Below are 25,203 nucleotides of genomic sequence, written 5' to 3' on the forward strand. Positions count from 1 at the left end.
CATTTCTTTGTAAGTGGGCAAACGTACAAAATCAGCAGGGGATCAAATACTTTTTTCCCCCACTGTAGCCTACCTTTTAGGAGTGGGGCGATTTTCAGACGAAGACAAATATAGGTGATCAATATTTATTTCCAGGCAATTTAGTAAACTTTAGCCTAAATCATATTTAGGAAGTTAATTTCCTTGGAAAGACAACTGCCACCTGGCTCTCCGCCCATGCATAGGCAGCCTATCAAATGTATTTATAAAGCCCTTTTTACATCAGCCGATGTCACAAAGTGCTGTACAGAAACAGTCTATGTTATGGAAAGAGCAGGTGTCCTTAATGTTTTGTACACTCAGTATATGTTGTGAATACAAGCTCATTCCCACAGAAAACTACAGAGGGAAGCAGTACCACCCAGCCTACTCCATTTCATTGAGACCACAAATACTGTATAGGCACACTTGATGTTGATCACGCCCAACTAGGAGAGGAGGTAGGCTACTGAGTGTGTGAATAACATGGAAAAGAGGTGCTTTTAATAAAATAGGTATTCCTAGGATAACACATACTAGCCTAAGCAGAAAGAAAACCGTTTCCAAACAATCTGCGGGACAAAAAAACTATTTTCATCCCAAAGTCGTCTGACCGTCCGCAGCACAAAAAATGCAGACTGCACCATAATGATCTCTGTCAGGGCCCACAAGTCCCGCAGGATGGAGGTTCTGTTGGAGGTTCTGCACACCAAGGGGCCCACTGTGGCCTGCGTGTCTATGTCTGACCACCATGCTCCACAGCTCTGTCTCAATCACTGCATGGTCCAGACCAGAAACACGTAACAGAGGGACTAAAAGGCTGAGTCCAGTAACTATCTAACTCAGCAAAAAAATAAACGTCCCTTTTTCAGGACCCTGACTTTCAAAGATAATTTGTAGAAATCCAAATAACTTCACACATCACACCTGAACATCACACCTGCGGGACAGGTACGGGATGGCAACAACTGCCCGAGTTACACCAGGAACTCACAATCCCTCCATCAGTGCTCAGACTGTCTGCAATAGGCTGAGAGAGGCTGGGACTGAAGGCTTGTAAGCCTGTTGTAAGGCAGGTGGGCACAAACCCACCGTCGCTGGACCAGACAGGACAGGCAAAAAGTGCTCTTCACTGACGAGTCGCAGTTTTGTCTCACCAGGGGTGATGGTCGGATTCGCGTTTATCGACGTAAGGAATGAGTGTTACACCGAGGCCTGTACTCTGGAGCGGGATCGATTTGGAGGTGGAGGGTCTGTCATGGTCTGGGGCGGTGTGTCACAGCATCATCGGACTGAGCTTGTTGTCATTGCAGGCAATCTCAACGCTGTGCGTTACAGGGAAGACATCCTCCTCCCTAATGTGGTACCCTTCCTGCAGGCTCATCCTGACATGACCCTCCAGCATGACAATGCCACCAGCCATACTGCTCATTCTGTGGGTGATTTCCTGCAAGACAGGAATGTCAGTGTTCTGCCATGGCCAGCGAAGAGCCTGGATCTCAATCCCATTGAGCACGTCTGGGACCTGTTGGATCGGAGGGTGAGGGCTAGGGCATTCCCCCCAGAAATGTCCAGGAACTTGCAGGTGCCTTGGTGGAAGAGTGGGGTAACATCTCACAGCAAGAACTGGTAAATCTGGTGCAGTCCATGAGGAGGAGATGCACTGCAATACTTAATGCAGCTGGTGGCCACACCAGATACTGACCGTTACTTTTGATTTTGACCCCCCCTCTTGTTCAGGGACACATTATTCCATTTCTGTTAGTCACATGTCTGTGGAACTTGTTCAGTTTATGTCTCAGTTGTTGAATCTTGTTATGTTCATACAAATATTTACACGTTAAGTTTGCTGAAAATAAACACAGTCGACAGTGAGAGGACGTTTCTTTTTTTGCTGAGTTCATAATGCTTCTGGGATAGTAAAATAAGCCCAATAAACAGAGATACTAGACCCAGAACAGAAATATGCTTTTAGAGTTAACCGGCCAACCAACAATGCCTCTATTCTCCACTCGTCTGACCTGTCCTACGCTGCTCCATCTCTCCATTGACCTCTCCTGAGACAGGACTATATAACAGGATCTGCCACTGCAGAAAGGGCCCCTGGTCCACAGTGCCGCTGGATGTAGACAATGCCTCAGTGGACTACACTAGTACTGCACTTAGCCATCTCCACAAACACTCTTCCTGCATGGCAATGAGGCCCTGAGAGACAGCGCTGATGTTCTGGGATGCAGCAGACTGGATCCTATAGTGATCCTCCCCTAACTAATGGACTGGCAGAAGTGCTCTGTGTGCAAATTTATCCACTAACACCATTACAGTGAAATCTACTAAATCCTAACAGTCTGATGCACTGAGAGAGAGATACTCCCAGACATGTAGAGTTAACTCTTATAGGACACACGCAGGATCAATCAGACCAAGCTAACCATCTGTTCAGTCCCAACCCAGGCAGTATAATATACCTCTACTAAAAACTATTCACCCTCAATGCTGAAAACAGCCCGTCATGGCTTCCTTTAAGTCTATTTCAGGGAAACCACTCTAAGGGAAACCCATATGTTTGTAATGAGAGGGTCAGCTGCATTGGGCAAGGGTCAGCTGCATTGTGTATGCTAGAAACACACACAGAGGGCTACCAAATACCAAACAAACAGCAAACAGACAACAATCAGCGCCAACACTAATTCAATCGGAGAGGTGTAGTCTGGTACCGTTGGAGAACAATTCAGCAGCACCTGGTGTCTTGTTTCTCTAAATATGTATCCTATTTTTCCTAAGAACAGGCCATCCACTCATTTTCCACATAAATGTTCCCTTCATTAAATACAGATGTGTATCTCTGGCTGCCTGGCCAGATCATATCGTGCAGAGTAAAAGCAGTAAGCCAGTCAGAGAGAGGAGAGGAATACAGGAGACTGTTACGTTTCCTCTCTGGCATGGATCTATATCGTTGTTGTTATCTGTTGACTCCATAGCTAACCATGGGCTTTACTCTTGGACAAACACACTGACAGATTTATGTTTTTGAGAGCTTGGCTCTAGCAGTCCAGTCACGGCCCTGATGTGACGGTGACTAGTGGAGCAGCAGAGCTCTCCGATCTGTTTCCAATTACAGAGCTGGATCATTCCTGAGAGACACTGAGATAAGCAAGATGGCTGCCAGGCTACTCTCCAAATAAAACACGTCAGAGACGGAATAACGTAAAGAACTCTAGAGCCATCCGATCAGTGCAGTGTTCAGCCACGTGAAATCCTGGTCCCACTTCAAACAAACGACAACTTCTAAAGTATTTCTATTGCATTCAGAAAGTCTTCTCAAGCGCTACATACTTCTCAAATCCTCCAGTCCCGTGCTGTCCCTCTGACTCACCTGATGGTCCTGTATTTTGCGTCCCACCACCCGGAAGGCGTTGTTGCCCGTGTGGTGGTATATGTGCACTCTGCTGAAGCCCGTGGAGCCGCCGGCTGGAACCCATTTCTTATTGGCATCGTCATACACCATGACAGCGGCCCGCGCCTGACAGATACTCTGTTCACTGCAGAGAGGAGAGAGAAACAGGGGGACACACGTTAAACAGCAGTACACAAGGGGACATTGGTTTCTACCCCAAACAGTTGATCAGAGTTAATCAAGCCTGGCCAGTACAGCAACATTTGTGGTCTCCTGAAAGTCAGGAACTGGAAGAGTGGCTGTCTGAGAGGATAATGGTATTGGAGGAGTCGTTTACGTGATGGGATCTGACATGATTAAAAGGAGAATGTTCTAAAGGGGTGTCAACTATCCATTAAGATACACTACATGACCAAAAGAATGTGGACACCTGCTCGTCAAACATCTCATTCCAAAATCATGGGCATTAATATGGATTTGGTCTCCCCTGTGCTGCTATTACAGCCTCCACTCTTCTGGGAAGGCTTTCCACTAGAAGTTGGAACATTCCTTCGGGGACTTGCTTCCATTCAGCCACAAGAGCATTAGTAAGGTCGGGCACTGATGTTGGGCGATTAGGCCTGGCTCGCAGTCGACACTTGGCATTGCGCATGGTGATCTTAAAACAGTTGCTTCCAAAGGTAGTTTAGTAGTGAGTGTTGCAACCGAGGACAGTCAATTTTTACACGTTTCAGCAGTCACGTTCTGTGAGCTTGTGTGGCCTACCACTTCTCCCCTGAGCCGCTGTTGCTCCTAGACGTTTTCACTTCACAATAACAACAGCACTTACAGTTGACCGGGGAAGCTCTAGCAGGGCAGGAATTTGGAAAGGTGACATCCTATGATGGTGCCACGTTTTAAGTCCCTGAGCTCTTCTCTAAGACCATTCTACTGCCAGTGTTTGTCTATGGAGATTGCATGGCTATGTGCTCGATTTTATACACCCGTCAGCAACGGCTGTGGCTGAAATAGCCGAATCCACTAATTTGAAGGGGTCAGGGGCGGAAATCCCGGGGGGGACACGACCCCCCCATCCTGGGAAAAATATGATTTGTCCCCCCCAATATATCACTGAAACATAACTATGTAATTTAAATAATATTAATAATACGCAATGAAAGCAATTGTGCTGATTATAGACACTTAATAGTGCGTTTTTAAGTTTCAAAAGATTGCAACCCCTCCACCCTTTGCCTCACAATGGTTTGATCCACTGCCAGTTCCTTAGCTTGCTAGGTAACAGAGAGGTCGTATCTACTGTCTGAAAGGCACTCAATGCACGTAACTGACGTGAGGTTAATCCAGTCAATCGCGCACACACACTAGCTGAATATGCAGAGCTAGCGCACAAATATTAACTATTAAGCTAGCTAGTACCTATTCCATTTATGTGGCGTCGTCAAAGATGGAATCAGTATGCAGATGATATAAGTTAGTGCTTCAAAGTCCCTGTGATAAGGTTAGCGATAAACTGAAATCCAAACTGAACAGAACTACACTCTCTTCTACCATTGTCTTAAATATATTTAATGGTCTCGTTGCAAAAGCTAAACTGTCGCAAGTGAACTTTTATTTATTTATTTTATTTCACCTTTATTTAACTCGGGTAGCAAAGATTATAGCAAACACCACTGAAACTGAATTGGTGCTCACTAGCTTTGCAAATTCAGCTATTGTTGGAAGCCAGCCAATATGAAACAAACTATTAAAATTACAAAAGGTTGCAGCATATGTTGTGTAAATGGTGAACTCATACAGCTGTCAACTCTTGTCATTTTAATCCGTTTCACATTTGCTAGCTACCTTTTAGATCGAAGCCCAAATAGAATGATTGAAGATGATAGAAGCCCATCTCCTACTGTAAATAACCTACACACTGTGTGTGTAGCCAGCCAGCCAGCCAGGTAGAAAAATGGCAGAAAAATAAAAGATGGACATCAGAGTATTTTTCAATACACCAAAACGCATAGTAAGAACCCTAGTAGCCTAATATCTCAAAGACTAGTTGATAAACTGTTCATAAGAATGAAATTAAATTCTAATGGAAATGTTTCACAATGATGTCATTAGGCAGAGCAGGCAACAGATGGCACACAGACAGCAGAGTTGGGGACAGATATGCAGGGACAGACTGGCAGAGACAGGGAGTCTCAGGTAAGTTTGTTGAGTCTTTGTTTGGCAACATTATGAAAGGTTCTCAATTTTTTTGACTTGTAAAATAGGAACATAATTGGAAAATGCCATGGATACCCCCACTCTCAACTTAAACTGGTGACTGAACTAAGATTTGTTAAAGGCAATGGTATTGTTGTTGTGATTAGTTGTGTAGTTTTGGGTACCGGTAGTTAGGAGTACGGCAAACACCTTATTTCTTTGGTTCCTCAATATACATTTACCATATTACAATGTAGGCTATGTGTTACAGCACTACTTTTGGTGTCCCCCTCAGGAATTGCTCTTGAGAAAATGTCATGTAATTGTACCCTCCAAAGTTGATATCAGATTTTCGCCCCTGGAAGGGGTGTCCACATACTTTTGTATATATATATATAGAGCATATCAGGGTGAGTGTGCAATATACATGGACAGTTCACCTGCAGAAGGGAAACCATTCAGCCTAGGCCTAGTATTTAACAGAGTCTTGGTAACTACACACACCACCACACTCCTGCATCACCACAAGGGCTCTGGTCACAACTAATGCACTATATAGGCTGTAGTAGTGGGTGTCGTTTGAGACTTGGCCAACTCTGTTACTGACCAGCAGAACAAAACAATTAGGCCAAGGCCCTGTCAGGCAGTAAATTATTCACCAACATCCTTCACCCTCCCTCCCACTCCATAGCAACTACTCCAACAGGAGGAGACAGACAGGAGAGAGAGGGGCAGAATGTGTAGAGAGAGAGGCAAAGAGAAAGAAAGACGGAGGAGAAAAATTGTGAGAAAGAGAGAGCGAAAAAGAGAGAGGGTAGAGGCCCTGGGGAAGGGAATAAAAGAGAGCCATGGGATATTGAGAGAGAGGTGTGTGTGTGTGTGTGTGTGTGTGTGTGTGTGTGTGTGTGTGAGAGAGAGAGAACTGCCACATAACCTCTCTCAGGTGAGTGTCAGCAGGGGAGAAGGGAGTGTTGTTCAACAACATTAAACCATGCAGGGGAAAGCCTGTTTTCCTCTTTCTTCTATGAAAGAGGCTTGAGACATGCATCTCCTCTCCACAGCTTGATACATCAGACTCAATTTCATCTGCCGGTCGTTTCCTGATTATTGATCTCTGGTCAGACCGGGGATGGCAGAGAAACATGAGACTTTTGTGGAATTGCTCTCGAAGGTAGAAAACAAGAGAATAAGACCGGAATTGCAAAGCTGGCTAAACACGAACAGGCCCTCGGCCTGGAGGGAGGCGCAGAGCTCCCAGACTTCATGTGGAACGCGGATGCTTTGGAATGGAAGAACAGTGGAGGGTCTCTTACTCAGCAGTACCTTTGTCATCTCACTCCCTCTGCAAGGGAGAACCCAACCCACGCCTCACTGTCAGCACCCATCAGCATACAGCAGTATAACAAATGAACTATGCCCTGCCAAACAGACAGAGAGCCATGAAGGTCACCAGCCTCTCTCTTCAAAGGAAAACAACCATAAACACAAAGCAACCTCTTGCTCACTGAGACAAGCATCACTCCATCTACGACATGATGACCCATGAAAGCAGGGTAGGCACAGACATAATAACAGCTATGGTTACTGGCTGTACATTAAAAGGTAATTGCAACAAGCAAATTGCTTTGTCAACAACAGGGAACCTGAGTCTCAGCACAAATGACTCTTTAAGACCACTCACAGATTTTTTTTTTTTATAAAAAAAACAGTATTGTAACTAAAGTGCATTTTATTCGTGGCGGCGCTAGCAGATGATCTATGCTCTTTCATCCGAGAAAATCATCATTCCATTTTTACTTTCCATTAGCTACCGTATGACTATCTTCAGACCTGAATTGCTTTAGCCAGGCAGAGGCAGTTCTATATCTGCCTGCCTGCTGTAGTCTGTCTGTAGTGACAGAGCACTAATAACCAGCCAAGAGACCTGAACCCACTTATCCCAATACACAGCTAGCTTCCTAGTCTCTCACACACACATAAGACAGTCATCTTCCCAGTGTGAACACACCTGACACTGCAGCGCACCTTAATATGCTCCTAATTGACAACAATAGAAACCCTACAGTCTTCAGTAGAAAAGAACTGGGGAATTACACATAATGGAGACATGGAATAGTAAAGGACATGGTCCAAATCACTTATTTTCTCATGTCGACCATGAACTATGGCATAATATACAATGCAAATGAATGGAGAAGAACAATGGAAATAAAACACTAATTTATTCATGGGCTACTGCTCTACTCAGTATTCAAATACATTTGATAACCAAGCTCTTTCTAGATTCCCTTGTTCCACATTTCCACCGGTTTCCTTGTTCCACATTTCCACCGGTTTCCTTGTTCCACATTTCCACCGGTTTCCTTGTTTCACATTTCCACCGGTTTCCTTGTTTCACATTTCCACCGGTTTCCTTGTTCCACATTTCCACCGGTTTCCTTGTTTCACATTTCCACCGGTTTCCTTGTTTCACATTTCCACCGGTTTCCTTGTTTCACATTTCCACCGGTTTCCTTGTTCCACATTTCCACCGGTTTCCTTGTTCCACATTTCCACCGGTTTCCTTGTTTCACATTTCCACCGGTTTCCTTGTTTCACATTTCCACCGGTTTCCTTGTTTCACATTTCCACCGGTTTCCTTGTTTCACATTTCCACCGGTTTCCTTGTTCCACATTTCCACCGGTTTCCTTGTTCCACATTTCCACCGGTTTCCTTGTTCCACATTTCCACCGGTTTCCTTGTTTCACGGGACTCTTGTAGTAGAAGTGTAATGAACTATAGTGCTCTCGTCTAAACCACCAGAGAGAATCTGGAACCTAACTAAGGCCTTTGGCTCTGTTCCGCCACCACTTTCCAACCACAGGCAACTGAAACCCAGAGGAATCCAACCCCAAACCAAGTGTCCAAGGCAGGGGAACATGCCTTCTAGTGCATTCTCAGCCCTCCGACTGGGCTTGAGGTAGCAACATGGCATTGGTGGTGGACTGCCCTTCCCCATAAAAATCAGCGGTCGGATCAGAGGTCGCTCATTACCCCTTAATTTTCACTTCTTTCACCCCAAAATCTGCACAGTCATCTAAGCAATGGCTGCCATTGGCTGACCACCCTCCCAAACACATATGGGTTGAGTAATGCGTGTTAGTGTACCACGGCTTACTATTGTCATAACACAGAGACTGAGAGACCCCAAAAGGCTCTTCGCATGACTGTGAAGCTAATGGGAATCAGAAGAATGGATCTAAAGCCAAGCAAATGTAAAGTAAAGAAGCTAGCTTCTCAATGGAGGTTGTTGTGGAGTCCTGCCTACCTAGTAGATGTGTAGCTAGGTGGGTAGGAAAACAAAGCGAAAGGACAGTGGCCTCTCTCTCTCTCTCGTATCGTGTTGCCTTAATGCTAAGTTGAGTAGACCCAGACTCTCTCATTATAGTCCTGATCCCATTCAGAGCCTCTCTTCTCCCCATTAGTTCCTCTCAGTCCACCTATACAGCTGCCTCTGGGCTCTCTTCAAGCTCTCTGAAGGACAAGGTAGTAGAGTACTCCACTCAGAGTACCACTAACACCATCCCCTTGTACATAGTAAATACACACACAACAGTACAGTGCAGTACAGGAGACACACACACCACATTTAGACAGGTATAAACATACACATGAAGCTGTAACGTTGAGCTGGTGGAATTGGAACAGGTATAGCAGAGGGTTTCTATCCCTTCATTAATGCTAATGTCTCTCTATCAAAATATAACATCAAAGGGCTTGGCTGTGAGAGAGCAGGCAGCTAGCGCCTCTTGACGTCAGAGCCAGCAGAGCTGTGAGAAGCGCTCCAGGGACTAGCTAGGCCTGCTTATGCAATACAGCGCCTGCCTTCTATATCCCTACCAAGGAATAGATGGCAAATGGATCACCGCTCTGATTGTTATTGCTAAGAAAAGGAAGGCAAATCCTTTTTGAAGGAACACTCCAATATTTAGGTTTGTAAAAGGGTCCAAATCATTATTTTCTGCAACACAGTCGAATGAACAGACCCCATGGAGGTTCGTCAGAATGTCCAATTCTTACAATTAAACTGCAGAGAACAGTTTTTCTGGATTACCTTCAGACAGACTCTTCAGTCAGTCAGTCTTCCCAGGGGCAGACAGACATCACTTCCCTCCACCGCTTCCTCTGTCCCCTGTAGGCGCAACACCGAAGGGAGGTCTTGGTCGACAGCTGTGTATTTTCCACATGGCCACAGCAGAGGAAATCCTGATCTCTAAATTGTGTACTTGCATGCAGTGGTTAGGATTTAACAAACAGGACTGTTGGCATAGGTATCTGTCCGCAGTTTTAATGCCATGGCTATTGTTGGCTTTAATAAGAGGCTGAACTAGGCTCTACACTCATAGTCTGGGCAGAGGCCAGTTTCCAAGCTGAAAAAGAGGACAAACCCTGTAAAATCTAAACAAAACAAAGTAAGACAAAGAAACACGAAGGACAGTGTTTTTTCCCCACAACTAATGTTGAGGCTCTGAGTAGATTTCGATAGAACATGTTTGTTTTGGGTTTTGACTCAGCTCTGAGGCCCTAAGACAGAAGAGAATGGAATTTTCCATGGTGTCTGCTCTGACTCACAGAGGATGCTGGGGACCACATCTATGTGGCTCCTGTGGCTGGATGAGAGGACCAGGGTTGAGGGCTGGGTGGCTGTTCATAGAGCAGTGATGGGAGACAGGCGCGTCCGGCTCCAACCCATCCACAGAACACTCAACACTGGGGCAGATTTACTGCCCACTGCAGACAGAGATAGCAAGGGCGTAGAAGCCTCCAGGCATGAACACAGGGAGGCTGTACAACCCTACTAGCCACTAACTAGAAACAGTCAGATAAGTAGTCACAGTACCTCAGTCATCTAATGAGGGCTCATTTACCTGGAGAGGGTCTAATGAAACACACCAGGGGGATTTATCATCTCCACAGTGAACCAATGCAATATTGATGTGTCAGTTCAGCATTCTGCCTGACGGGATTACATGTAAACCACATGTCAGTGAGGAGAAACAAGAGCCTTCTTCCAGCCAGCCAGTCCATCTGTAAGGCATTAGGGGAGGGAAGAGGATGGAGGGGAGGCCAACAGGCAGTCGTAGACATATTGAGGGTCTGGTTGAAAGTTAGGGCTGAAGACTTCAACTGGACGCAGGAAGTCCAGTAGTCTGAGTGAGGACTCCTACGGGACACACCAACGCATACAGTGCATTCTGAAAGTATTCACACTCCTTCCCTTTTCCACGTTTTGTTACGTGGAAAATTGATTAAATAAAATAAAAAAATCCTCTTCAGTCTACACACTGTAATGACAAAGCGAAAACAAGTTTTTAGAATTGTTTGCAAATTTATTACAAATAAAAACAGAAATACCTTATTTGCATAAGTATTCAGACCCTTTGCTATGAGACTCGAAATTGAGCTCAGGTGCATCCTGTTTCCATTTGTCATCCTTGAGATGTTTTTACCTGTGGTAAATTCAATTGATTGGACATGATTTGGAAAGGCACACACCTGTCTATATAAGGTCCCACAGTTGACAGTTCATGTCAGAGCAAAAACCAAGTCATGAGTTCGAAGGAATTGTCCATAGAGCTCCGAGACAGGATTGTGTCGAGGCACAGATCTGGGGGAGGGTACCAAAAAATGTCTGCGGCATTGATGGTCCCCAAGAACACAGTGGCCTCGATCATGTTTAAATGGAAGAAGTTTGGAACCACCAACACTCTTCCTAGAGCTGGCTGTCCGGCAATCGGGGAACAAGGGGCTTGGTCAGGGAGGTGACCAAGAACCCGATGGTCACTCTGACAGAGCTCCAGATTTCCTCTGTTGAGATGGGAGAACCTTCCAGAAGGACAACCATCTCTGCAGCACTCCACCAAACCCGGCCTTTATGGTAGAGTGGCCAGACAGAAGCCACTCCTCAGTAAAAGGCACGACAGCCTTTTACTGAGAAACAAGATTCTCTGGTCTGAGGAAACCTGGCACCATCCCTACGGTGAAGCATGGTGGTGGCAGCATCATGCTGTGGGGATGTTTTTCAGTGGCAGGGACTGGGAGACTAGTCAGGATTGCGGCAAAGATGAACGGAACAAAAAGTACAGAGAGATCCTTAATGAAAACCTGCTCCAGAGCACTCAGGACCTCAGACTTGGGAAAAGGTTCACCTTCCAACAGGACAACAACCCTAAGCAAACAGCCAAAACAACGCAAGAGTGGCTTCCGGACAAGTCTCTGAATGTCCTTGAGTGGCCCAGCCAGAGCCCGGACTTGAAGCCAATCGAACATCTCTGGAAAGACCTGAAAATAGCTGTGCAGCAATGCTTCCCATCCAACCTGACATAGCTTGAGAGGATCTGCAGAGAAGAATGGGAGAAACTCCCCAAATACAGGTGTGCCAAGCTTGTAGCGTCATACCCAAGAAGACTCGAGGCAGTAATTGCTGCCAAAGGTGCTTCAACAAAGTATTGAGTAAAGGGTCTGAATACTTATCTAAATGTGATATTTCATTTATTCAATTTTTTTATACATTTGCAAAAAAAATCTAAACCTGTTTTTGCATTGCCATTATGGGGTATTGTGTGTAGATTGATGAGGGATTTAAAAAAAAATCCACTTTAGAATAAGGCTGTAATGTAACAAAATGTGGAAAAAGTCTGAACACTTTCCCAATGTACTGTAGATAGTAGACAAACACCACTGGGGCTAGCCTAGAACGCTTTGATCCACCAACGGCTGGTTGCCAAGATATTTCTCAAACCCAGAAAGTGCAAACGCATACACACCGCAGCTGGAGTGTGCAGCAGCACAGCACACCTCATGGGCATTCAGTCCAGCAGAGTTAGAATGCCAGTACAGTACTAGTCCCCACTGCCTTACAACCAGCCCCTCTCAGGTGGCCACCGGCTAGCGTCAATCACTGGAGTGAGGAGGAGCAGAAGCTCAGGGCTAGCCTGACACCAGAGTACTGCTGGCTAGAGATGGGACAAAACGTTAGCCTTACAATTCATCATGTGCGCAGATAGTGGACTGTTCCATTTCTAGAGCTCTTCCTTCAACAGATCACAGAATGTGGCGTGATTGTTTGCTCAGCAAACATCCACAGAGGTAGTTTATACACTCCTCCGTTTCACCACTTTCTCCGAAGCCCAGGACGGCTACAAACCTGGAGCACACAATACTCTAGATTCCTATCAGCTATAGTAGAAGAGCAGAAGGGAAGCGGTGAGAAATGCCACTGCTGAAAACTCAGTGATGATTGAGGTGCCAGAAGCCTGCTGGTCCTCAAACTGTTAGAGGCCCATTGTAGGTGGAGGTGTTGGGTTTCAGAGCCTTAACATAATGTTGGGTTTCTATCTGAGATGTACCCCAGTGTTTAACCCAAAAGGCTCAGACTTGTATTTTTCCATCTACGCGGGCCGGCACACCTGTCTCATTGGACCATGGCTCCGGGTGGACCTGCTCTGACTTGGGCCAATGCCGGGCCACTGGTGCTTTTCAGTGGCATTTACATAACAATGTCTGTGAACTTCAACACCTTCTCACAAAGCAACAGTCTTGATGCAGAGGTTGTTAATTCTGCTCACCCCAAGTCTTTAGAGTCCCACTCCTGATGGAAACACAACAACACTACAGCTCACATTGACATAAACCAGTGGTGACACACAGGTGTGGGGTAAGTCTTAGTAAAGTCCCAGTCAAGTGGAGGTGTTCCACTCGGCTAGAAGTAGGACCAACGGCACATGGCCCCTGCTGAAGGCTAATCACAGAAACATCGTGCCCTCTCCCTCCACTTCGGCGCGTACACAACTTAAGACACCCGAGTGACGATGTCATCAATAAGGAATTCATTTGCTTGGTGAAACGGTTTCACGATAGTCTGGTCCCATCTGTATGTGCTCTAGCAAGCATGTCTGGCATGACAACAGTCAGTGGCAGATCGTTATAAGAGTTGGCTAGACAACATAGCGATCTGTAGCCAGGATCGTTTCTAGCAGGAGCATTGGAGCACTTTGTGGTCTTGTTAGCCGTGTATGCACTGTCAGTCCCAGTGTAAGAAAGAAATACCATGAATACAGTACTTTTTTTTGTTGAACTGACTAAATAATGTAACAGAAATAGAAAGAGAAGCCTTGGTCATCAGGAGTAGCATTACTCAACAGTAGATTCAGGAGTTTAAGTCCAAGCTGTTCCCTTAAAATGGTTCAAATTTGTACTGACAACTTTGACTGGTCCCTAAAAGACAAGGTTGTGTGTGTGTGTGTGTGCGTGTGCGTGTGCGTGTGTGTGTGTGTGTGTGTGTGTGTGTGTGTGTGTGTGTGTGTGTGTGTGTGTGTGTGTGTGTGTGCCTCCGCATGTGTGTTGCTCTCCATCCCCTCCACAGCATGTCAGAGTGCAGGGGGAACATTCCCAGTGGAAAGAGAGAGCAGAAAATAAATTCCTTTTCATTCCCATAATATCCCCCTCTGAGTTTTCACTGCACGCCCCTCCATCTCACCATGTGAAGCCAGTAACGAGGAAGAGTGAGGGGGGTAGACTATGCGTGATAAATGTCAGTTCCTCATCGTCTAATTGCATGTTGTAGAAATATGTAGTGAGTCCCCTCCCTCAGCCCTGCTACACTAGTCACAATCCTTCATTGACATTTCCTCCAGTCTTTTAATAGGCTGAGAGAAACTACAGCCATCGCCTTAGCAACAATGTGTGTATGTGGGTGGGTTTTTAATGTGGATCTCTGGCTGCTTCCGCATAGCTGTGAGAGTGAGACACTCCTGGACTAAACCATTAATCTCTCACTATTTCACTCACTCACTCACACACACACACACACACCTGGTAAATATCAGACAGGAGGGACTGACCTATTGCCTTTGTGTGTGTGACGGTGCGTGTGTCACTATGTCCACGGGTGGGGAGGGAGAGTGAAGAATCGAGAGAATGTAAAAACAACTGTTACTAAGCGAAGCGAGTAAGACTTATGGCCACAGCCTGGACTCTGTCATTACACAATGCAGTCTGATTATCCTCCACGACAGCCATACACAGGCAGCCCACTCCTCCCCACCACCAACCCTACCCAACCCAGTACAGCACAGAGAGAGCTGACGGCTTAAAAATACACACCACTCACTGCCATGAGTCACCCATAACACCAGCGGATTTGGTGGGAAGAGAAGGATAGACAAAGATGGAAAGGGAGAGATAGCGAGAGCCAGTGTTCATTCATGCCGCTCACTAGGCAGGACAATGTGAGGCATGATCACTGTAAAAACAGGCGGGCTGGCCCCTTAGGTGATCTCTTCTAGCTGGCATGCAGGGGCCACAGCTCCAGTAGATGGGCTGTGTTGACGAGCCAGGGGAGGCAGCTCTTAGTCGACTGGCACACAGACAGGAACACACTCTAAAAAAGGGACAGTTGGGAGGCGACTGACTGAGCGCTAACACCTTTATAACGATGACTTTGTGGGCTGTTCACACTAGGGCTCATCCAGTAGAGGCGAGCGCAAAGTACTTGGGCACAATTAACATGTGAAATGTAGCTCAGCTGGAAAACAGGAGGCCTTCGCTTGCTTTCAGGAGATTAGTGGGACTCAACTTTACTCTCTTCTGTGAAGCCTCGTTCTGAACATGTGATATTCTCAGTGCATGTGATGGAATCTCCAGGCCAGATGACCAGAGTCAGTACCTTCTCTTGTTCATCTGAGCAAGCCTGTTGAGTGGTACCTCAACACTTACAACACAGAGTAACACTGGATTCAAGTAACTGCGTAAGGTCCAAGGAAGCTAGTCAAATTCAAATGGACCTTTTCAGGGAAGTAAACATCATGTGAAGAACTCGGAAAACATCCCTGTGGATTCAGTTCCACCCTAATGAAGTCATTCACCATAGGACCCAGAGGAGCACTAGATTACTGGGGTCCTTCCCTGGTGTGATCAACAGGTAGACGGCTCTCATTGGCTGTAATTGGTCTGACCTTCGACAGCACCATGCTAACGAGCAGCAGAAAGACCCCCTGGGGAGTGGCGGAGGAAACACTGTGTAGTTCTGGGGTTCTAAATACCAGAAAGGGACTAGTGGTGAGGCGTGGGGGAGACATCATAATCCATTGTTGTCATACCAAAACTGTCCTCCTCCCTGCGTTCACCAGGTGTGGAGGAATCATAACTCAAATCACAAAGCAAAAAAACAACCCAAACAGGTTCCACATCAACGGAATGAGACTACAAAATGATGACAGAGACAATGCAACCGAAAGAAAAACGTGTCGTCATACAGAAGGCCGTTTGAGGGGAAACTTAGTTTGCATGCTGCCACAACCCTCCGGAAGCTTTGACCTTGTGAGCACACCGCTAGCTTGTGTGAGTGACAGCAGCAGCACTGTGTTTGTGATCACGCCAACCTCATCAGGCCTTTACAGGGTGGCTGGCGGGGCGGTGAGAAAGTAGCAGGTGAGTGCTAACTGGGACCAGTTCCTCTTCTGGAGTTTTTTACTGGATGAGTCCTATGGAGCACTGTGAGCTGCCATTCAGCCTGTCGCAGAGAGGGATTCATATGGAAGACAGCCATCAATCTCCCATCACCCCCTGGGCTAACAGAGCAGGCCCTGTTGGGCTGCATGGAAACTGGCTGGGAACTACTGGTTTTCATTAGGCTCAGGGTTGACTGGCCAAGTTGTTTGTTGTTGTTGTTGCTACTAAACATGGGATTTAGAAAGCTAGACTCTTTCCTAATACATCAATCCACAGTGGAACTTTCAAATTAAAGGGAGAGAACACTGGTGAGGCCTGAAAAATGTTACTTGAAAACATGCCTCAAGTGACATTCCCAAATGTATATGCCTAGTTAAAAACGAGGATTTTGTGTCAGTGCACATTGGACTGATATGTGAATAAACTGATATAAATATTTGATGAGGATCCTCCTTTGCTTAACATGATGTATACGACTCGCTTAATGTTCCGGTCGGCCACATGAAGTAGACTACGTGTCCACTGCTCCTTAGGGAGCTATGCAGCAGAATGATACCATGAACATAGAAACACCAGCATCTGAGAACCACTCATTGTAACAGTAACAACATCCGCGTCAAAACAAGATATCTAACATCATACCAGGGGAATAATGCCACAACAGACATTAACGGCCCAAACTCTTTCTTCACCTATATCTCTGTCATACATCAAGGCTTCGTGTGAAGCCACTCCTGTCTAACTCATCAAGATGTGTTCAAAACACCAAAAGCCAAGAGGCTCTGTTTGGCATGAATATGCAACAGTTGCTTTGATGAGGAAGACAAGACTGACAGGCACCAGGCACATTCTGTACTGAGAGACAACCCATCAAAGATCCAACGCAGAGGAGGGATCTAGTATAATATTAGAATATACAGTACAGCAGGCAGGCAGGCAGGCAGGCAGGCAGCAGTACGTACCGGTATATGTCCATTTTGGAAGACAAAATGCATGCTCTTTCATTGAGGATGAAGCTGGAAGCCTTGCAGTGTGTGGAGGTGTGGAGCTGCATGGTTCTCCCCCAGGCCCCCCTCCACCCCCCCCTCCACGCTCCCCAAGACTCAGTGCCCAACGGTCGTTACTGCTGCCAGACGCTCTGTGGTGCAGTCCGTCCCTCCGTCCACCTTCCGCTCTACCACCCTCTCTGATTCATGTTGATGCCCACTTTTCTTAAAAAGGCATCAGTGAGTCATGATGAAGCGATGGATGGGTGCTGCAAGTCAGCCAGTCAACCAGCCAGTCAGTGATGCTGCTCCATGCTAGCCTAGCGTGGTGATGTGAACGGCTGCTGATGCTGAATCCGGCTTTTCACAGTGGTAGAGGGGTAACCTGGCAACAGGCGCTCTCCTCTCCATCCCTCGCAGGCAGCCAGTTGTTAAGGGAAGATCACGTTTGGAGAAGATGAAATCACTATACACACACACACACACACACACACACACACACACACACACACACACACACACACACACACACACTGGGGCGCAGTTCAGCAGAGCTTTCTTCTCCTCCCCTCTCTCTCTCTCTCTCTCTCTCTCTATCCCAACCCAGTCTTTCCTCTCTTATCTGCGTCTCCCTCCAGAATATACTCATCATAACAACCAGGCAGAATTAGCTGTGTTTCGTAGCGTCTTAACGAGCCTGAGCCACGCGTTGTCATGACACGTTTGACAGGAGGAATTCTCCCTTCCTGCAGGTGATAGTGATTATAAAACTACAAAGCTAAGGAGGAGCCGTTGTCTGAAAATGAATGGACATGAGCAGAATCATCGGTGTTAATTTATGTAACATGTCTGCATGTAGGCTACAGTACAGAAACAACACTAAGGGTAAGGCATTGCTCCTGGGGTCGGGAAACTGGCCTTTCTCTGTACGTCAACACACACCCTTGAGCAAACATTCTCCCACACACAACTTTTAGCCAACAACATTCATCTGGACACACACACACACACACGTCTCCTCCTGTAGGCCATCATTGTAAATAAGAATTTGTTCTTAACTGACTTGCCTAGTTAAATAAAGGTTACATACTGTCTACTCCATGTTTGTTATAAGCAGTCTGTCAGCACTGTGAGAGATGTCATAGCCCCTACAACAGGGGGGATATTTTTAACCCTGGCTGAGAAAACCATAGAACCCTACCACTCGCTCACCGTCACCTTAACAGCTTGAGGTCAAAGTTGTCTTTAACCACAGATTTAGGATCAGATTACCAGACCCATAATCCTAATCTTAGTCTAAGCATTAGAGGGGTGAAAAATATCTGGCCCTGTGTCAGTGGTTTGAGACAACGTCTACCAACTCCAAAGATTCTACTTCCCCCGTCCATAAGGCCCCAGCAGGTCTGACAGAACAGATGCATTCTGGTCATGGCATGAGGCGAGGCTGGGCGGCAGAGAGAGGAGAGATTCCAGACCTCTCCGCATGTGAAGCGGCTGTTGGTTCGCCATGGGAACGGGAGTGAGTGATAAGTCAGCTGCAGGATAAGGACCCAGTCGGTCACAGGACAGAGCAGGGCTGTCCCAGCAGATGCACAGTCATTAATCAGGACCCCAGTCACCCTTTCCCCCATAAACACTGCTGTTAATCTGGGTGTTGATTGGGCATTTCCATTTCCAGAAACATTTCCATACCTCGTCTATGAGACTCATCTCACTATAGATCAGCGGTTCTCAATCCTGGTCCGGGGACCCAAAGGGGTGCCCGTTTTGGTTTTTGCCCTAGCACTACACACCTGATTCAAATGATCAAAGCCTAATGATGAGTTGAAAATGTGCACCCCTTTGGGTCTCCGGGACCAGGATTGAGAACCACTGATCTATAGATGACTAAATCCCTGAGCAGCACAGTGTGTGTTTACACGCTAAACAAAAAATGACAGTGAATTGTGACAATATGTCCACCTCGGTTTCTGTTTCCTCATGGGGACAGTATAAAACCCTGGCTGAGAAGAAATACATCTGCCCTGGGAATTCATTTCAAAGATGGATAAAAGCACTTACATGAGAGCTATTCGTCACACGTTCAGCAACTTGCAAAGTCAAGAACTGTCAAAACACTGGTCTCACATTAAGAGCTGTACGATTCAATTAGGGCCTGCACTCACAAAGGAGTACCAAACATGTACTGACAACAGACACTTTTACTGTCACAGAATGCCCAAAAAAACCAGAGCGCAGATGATCCATAAAATGAACCGCAACACACATATGTTTGGTACCCCAACCGCCACAGCCATAAACTGACAGCAGGAAGTGGTATTCACCTGTGTAATGCCAAGCCCCTAAAGCTAGGCAAGCCAGGCCGACCATATGTGAGAAGGAGTTCTGCCTTCTCCCACCCCTGCCTCCCCTCACTCCCCCGCCGCCTCTCGGGAGCACACATGGTGCGAGGGAGGGGGGTGTGAGACTCCTCTGTGCCAACCTCCTGGGTATGTGATGGTATTTTGAGTTTAATGCCACAACAGGTGGCTGGGGCATGCTTGGCAGGTGACTCAGTCAAAGCCATCTCTCTCTCTCTACAGCCGAGAAAGAAAGAGAGAGCGAGAGAGAGAAGAGATAGTGACGAATAGGAATAGAGAGAGATAGCAAGAGAAAGGGGGAAAAAAAGGAGGGAGATGTAGAGAGAGATGACCACTCGAGGCATGAATGATTCAGTTCTTCACCTCTAGAGCCTGCAGCTAAGACGCCAGACCGAGAGAGAGCGAGAGAGCGAAAGAAAGAAAGAAAGAGGCGAGAGACTGAGGTGAGAGAGAGGTGTGTGAGAGAGAGAGAGAAGCGAACGAGAACAGGAAGAGAAAGGAAGAGAGAGAAAGAGTGAAAAAAGAGAGGCAAAAAAAGTGTAGAGAGAGATAAGACCACTATCAAGGAGGCATGAATGATTCCGTTTTTCACTTCTACAGCCTGCAGCTAAGACGCAGCCACAACGCCAGACAGTCAGAAGAGCTGAAATTGAACATCATATTCACCTTGGGATTCAGGGCCTGAAACAGTGATGGACTATTAAGATTTTCCTCCTTCCTTGACCTTACAAGAGTCACGAAGAAGATGGTTGTCCTTACTAAAAGCGCAAACAAATGAGTGTTTTTCCATTGGTCATGTTCGTAATAATCTCAGCCATTTAGGCTCCAGTACCTCACAGATAGGGGGAAGGCATAGCTAAACACATTCAGACAAGCACGACATCACTGACAGGAACCAATTGTTCAGTAAAATTAATGGCGCAGGCAGCTGAGGACGACAACATCATAGATCTTCCTGGATCTTAAGTAAAGAATCCTGAAGGGACTTTGAGGAGGCTCTTATTCCCAGAAGCGCCAATACCATGCAGGCGGCAGATGATCACATGATCTACTTCAGCGTTACCACTTTGTGGGAGAGGCTTGACGAGGAGCCATTCATCACTCAACTGTACAGGACCACCGACACCTAGCTTAGATCCCCTCCACCCTTTCCAGCTGCGCTCCATGGCATCCGAATGGCCGGAATTCAATACCCCTTTAAAGGAACCCTTCAACCCTATCCCCCTGAAGGGATATACATCCGGACTGATATACCAGTATCCCCTCCGTCTTCCCCGCTATCTGTCCAGCATCTGAGCATGTCTGGATGAAAGCTGAGAAACTAAGAGTAGAATGAGTAATCAAGCAGTAAGTCAGCACTCTTCTGCCCACGGGGTGGGAAAAGGGTCACGGCTGAGTTTGACCAGTGACAGGCAAACGAGGCAGTTCACAAGGAAATGTACAACAGAGACGGAAAGGCAGGGAAACTACAGAGTGCTGAATAAATGTGTCTTTTGTTGCTAAACTAAGGACGACACCCAGCTGCCCAAATGCTCTTCTCGTTCACTTGTGTTTTCTCTGCACAGACAAGCCAAGTCAGTCGCTGTTCAGATCACACTGGCAAAAACAGTCATGTGTGGCAGTGCTACCGAGCGTTGTGGGACTGTTAGGGTTGAACTGGCTATTTGTTTGCATAACCTATATAATATACCGGGGAAGCTATGCTACAATATTAAGTATATAAACTACAGATAAGTCAACTGGTGAAGACAAGAACGACACCCGGCGACAGGAAGTGCGTCACTAGGCTGGGACCTGCCTGCACGCCGACGTTAGGATGAGCAAGTTTAAACCACGCTCATCCTCGCCCTGACAGGCCAGCATTGAGCAGGAACTATCTCTGTCAGAGTATATAAGAGAGAACAATAGAATGTGACGCTCTCTTCTTCTGTCTGCCCTGCGTGGTGTCACAGCGAGACCGTATATATACGAACATCATATTTTCCATTTGTACTATCATTCTATTTATGAATGAAATAATCATTGCAAAACTAAGTTGCATGGTTTGTTTATATCCTAAAACCAGATTTGAATTGACGCAACGTGACAGGACCCCGGCCTGAATAACAAAACAGATTGTGGAGAAAAAGGGTGATAAAAAGAGTGAATCAGGAAAGTGTTAGGCAATTCTCCAGTCATTTGCCTTTAACTTTGCCACTTCGCCAGGCAACGCAATGCCCTGCATCATGGCATCACTGACTTCAAAGCGCCGGGAACTATTAATTATATATCAGATGAGATGCGCCAGGTGTACAGGGGCCTTAGGAGATCAGATCAACATCTCCGCTGCACTTTAAGAAGTCACGACCAAGAGGAAGAAACATTTAGATGAGGAAAAGATGGAGGGAAGGAGGGGGCAAGGGAAGGAGGAGAAGGGGGTCTTGTGTTACAGTACAGACAGCTGTTAAACATTACTGGGTTAGTGGGCACGCTGGTGGCGAACGTAGCCCTGCTGCAGTGTAACATCAGACCCCAGGCCCCCCTGAAGCTCCCCTGAAGCCTAGGCCTCCCGGACACTGAGAAGAGACTATATGGAGGAGACTATATTGAGCTTCAGCATCAATCGAATCAGCAGAGTAAATCACTATGAAGGCTAGAGCCTGACGCCAACACTGTCACATCACTACAGGACATCATAACCAGAGTGAGACGGGAAGGGAGGGAGAGAAGAAGAGAGAGTCCGGAGACAGGAGCAAAAAAAAGGAGAGAAGTTAGGAAGGATGACAGAAAAGGACAGCAAGCATGAGAAAATTCATGATGTCAAGAGTGATCAGAAAGAGCAAGGTGGGGAAGGTGAAAGAGAGAAGGAGTTGAGAGGCAAAGAGAAAGATAGATCAAGATATTGGTGAGAGTAAGAGAGAGAGTTGAGGTAGAAGTTCTGCCAAGGCTTTAAAAGGAGCTCGCCAAGCTGCGTTAGAGACACCGTTCAAAGTATTAGGGCTGTCACAGGCCCAGACAGAGGTAATGGATAACCAACACATGGAAAAGACTCCCTGCTCCACCAGATGCCTTTAACAGCTCTGCAGACAGTTGTGCTGCAACGGTTTTACGTTTATATGTCAAACAGAGGTATGTGGGAAGTATGTTTTCCAAAAATGTGTCTGGTGGCTACGTCTTGGGCGACTGGTGGAATTCGAAAGCTGCAAGTGCTGCATTTTGATGAGCTATGGTGTTATCAAATGGTTTAGGATCCTCATCACAGATGGTGTGTTTTTTGTGGGTATATAGCGTAGTTTTACAGTATGCAAATACTTTCCTTGGTGGGCTGCTCTGTGTCCAAACACCTAAACGAGAAGGTGACATGTTTCTGGCATCCAGCTCAGTAGAGAGACAGGATCATAACAAGTCACCATGAGGGATATGACATAAGTAAAACTCAACTTGGATCAGCATGAGGGGCAACTCCCACAAACACTGACAGATACTAAACATGAGGATAAATACCAAAAGTCCTAACAAGACAAAAATCAATAACACATTTTCTTATATCGATCAAAGGATGGAGGATGCAGATGGGACTGCACACAAAAAGGGTAGGTTATTCACCAGCAGCAGAACTGGACTGTGACAATCGGTAGATACACTATAGTTTTGATGTCTTCACTATTTAGGAAATAGTAAAAATAAAGAAAAACTCTGGAATGATTAGGTGTGTCCAAACTATTGACTGGTTCTGTAGGTGTACATCATTTACACTATGTCATCAATCTGCTTTAATGACAAAATTAGGACAAAATTAGGGCAGCATTCAGACAGACAACAGGACATCTGTCATAGCCTGGGCACATATAGTTTATTATGCAGACCGAGTCCCAGCCCTTGACCTAAAGGAACAGGAAGCAGTATTTGTCCTTTCACACATTTCCCCCAGGGACATTTGAGACAAATAATATTCTCTGGATCAATTTACATGACAACAAATGCAGAAAAAGTACAAAGAAATTGCACAAATCTGTTGAATAGCGGGCGTGGTGTGCTATAGAGAATAACGGGCGTGGTGTGCTATATAGAATAGCGGGCGTGGTGTGCTATAGAGAATAACGGGCGTGGTGTGCTATATAGAATAGTGGGCGTGGTGTGCTATATAGAATAACGGGCGTGGTGTGCTATAGAGAATAGCGGGCGTGGTGTGCTGTAGAGAATAGCGGGCGTGGTGTGCTATAGAGAATAGCGGGCGTGGTGTGCTATATAGAATAGCGGGCGTGGTGTGCTGTAGAGAATAGCGGGCGTGGTGTGCTATAGAGAATAGCGGGCGTGGTGTGCTATAGAGAATAGCGGGCGTGGTGTGCTATAGAGAATAGTGGGCGTGGTGTGCTATAGAGAATAGCGGGCGTGGTGTGCTATAGAGAATAGCGGGCGTGGTGTGCTATAGAGAATAGTGGGCGTGGTGTGCTATAGAGAATAGCGGGCGTGGTGTGCTATAGAGAATAGCGGGCGTGGTGTGCTATAGAGAATAGCGGGCGTGGTGTGCTATAGAGAATAGCGGGCGTGGTGTGCTATAGAGAATAGCGGGCGTGGTGTGCTATATAGAATAGCGGGCGTGGTGTGCTATAGAGAATAGCGGGCGTGGTGTGCTATAGAGAATAGCGGGCGTGGTGTGCTATAGAGAATAGTGGGCGTGGTGTGCTATAGAGAATAGCGGGCGTGGTGTGCTATAGAGAATAGTGGGCGTGGTGTGCTATAGAGAATAGCGGGCGTGGTGTGCTATAGAGAATAGCGGGCGTAGTGTGCTATAGAAAATAGCGGGCGTGGTGTGCTATAGAGAATAGCGGGCGTGGTGTGCTATAGAGAATAGCGGGCGTGGTGTGCTATAGAGAATAGCGGGCGTGGTGTGCTATAGAGAATAGCGGGCGTGGTGTGCTATATAAACGTTGTTTATTCATTCAACGTTATTTTTCTTCAGCCAAAGCTTGTTAACGCAGCGACTTTGGTGTGAGCATCTCCGAGCTAGGCCAGGCCAGAGTGATGTAACCTAACGGGTACGTCTCGACTCTCGTCTCTTGCCAACATTGATGCAAGGTGACAGCTATGTACACAGGTGTGTCACCCAACAGAACCCGCTATTGCCAACGGGCTAGCTCTGCTACCTGTGTATGGGATCTGTCAGAATGATGATGGTGGTGAGGAAACTTCATCTGATGTGAAGAGAAGGCTCCGTTTTAATGCCCTGGCTACATAACCTTGTCCCCAGGCTAATTGCTAGAGAACTGGCTGGTGGAGAGGACTACAACCTTACCCCACATCTCTAGTGCTAATGTTTAGCTCAATATCTAACTCCTGTTGTTGTTGTTCTATTGGAATCCTCTCCAGCTCCAGTCTGATCGATGATGTCATTGTTGCTAGGTACTGTTGTCATAAGCCAGAGACTGCTTTGAAACAAGTGCCTGTGGGGGGGGAAAAAACAAAGTTCTCACTACGGTGTGGGCATGAAGAGATAAACAATTATAGAGATGCAAGAAGAAAAACAACCATGCCGAACAAGTTCATAACCAACTCAACCAGGAATAAAACACCCAATAAAAACATGTCTTGAGAAACTGGCTCAACCAGTCACTCAATAACAAGAAGTTGACTGTCACACCGGTTCCATAAAACTATGGTGATCTATATACCAACTCTTGATGAAACGGACTACCACCCTAACGCCATCTGTTCATGCCTTTAACAGATGGCAACGTGTCCAACGTGTAGCTGTATCTCCTCAGAGGCGCCGGGGAG

At 46.4% G+C, this 25,203-nt stretch overlaps 1 protein-coding gene across 5 annotated transcripts in view; it reads right to left on the reverse strand.

Moving 5' to 3' along the window:
* enah (ENAH actin regulator) overlaps positions 1 to 25,203 on the reverse strand; it is a 131,266-nt gene that overhangs the window by 61,395 nt on the left and 44,668 nt on the right. For 4 of the 5 annotated variants that reach the window (XM_029750320.1, XM_029750306.1, XM_029750339.1 and 1 more), the window contains exon 2: positions 3,395 to 3,560. In XM_029750320.1, the coding sequence (XP_029606180.1) occupies positions 3,395 to 3,560 (166 nt within the window). Of the gene's footprint in view, positions 1 to 3,394; positions 3,561 to 17,062; positions 17,141 to 25,203 lie in introns of those variants that run through there. The other variant, XM_029750313.1, reaches the window with a different exon arrangement.

Source organism: Salmo trutta, chromosome 1 (genome assembly GCF_901001165.1).
Source record: "Salmo trutta chromosome 1, fSalTru1.1, whole genome shotgun sequence".
Classification (NCBI taxonomy): Eukaryota; Metazoa; Chordata; class Actinopteri; order Salmoniformes; family Salmonidae; genus Salmo; species Salmo trutta.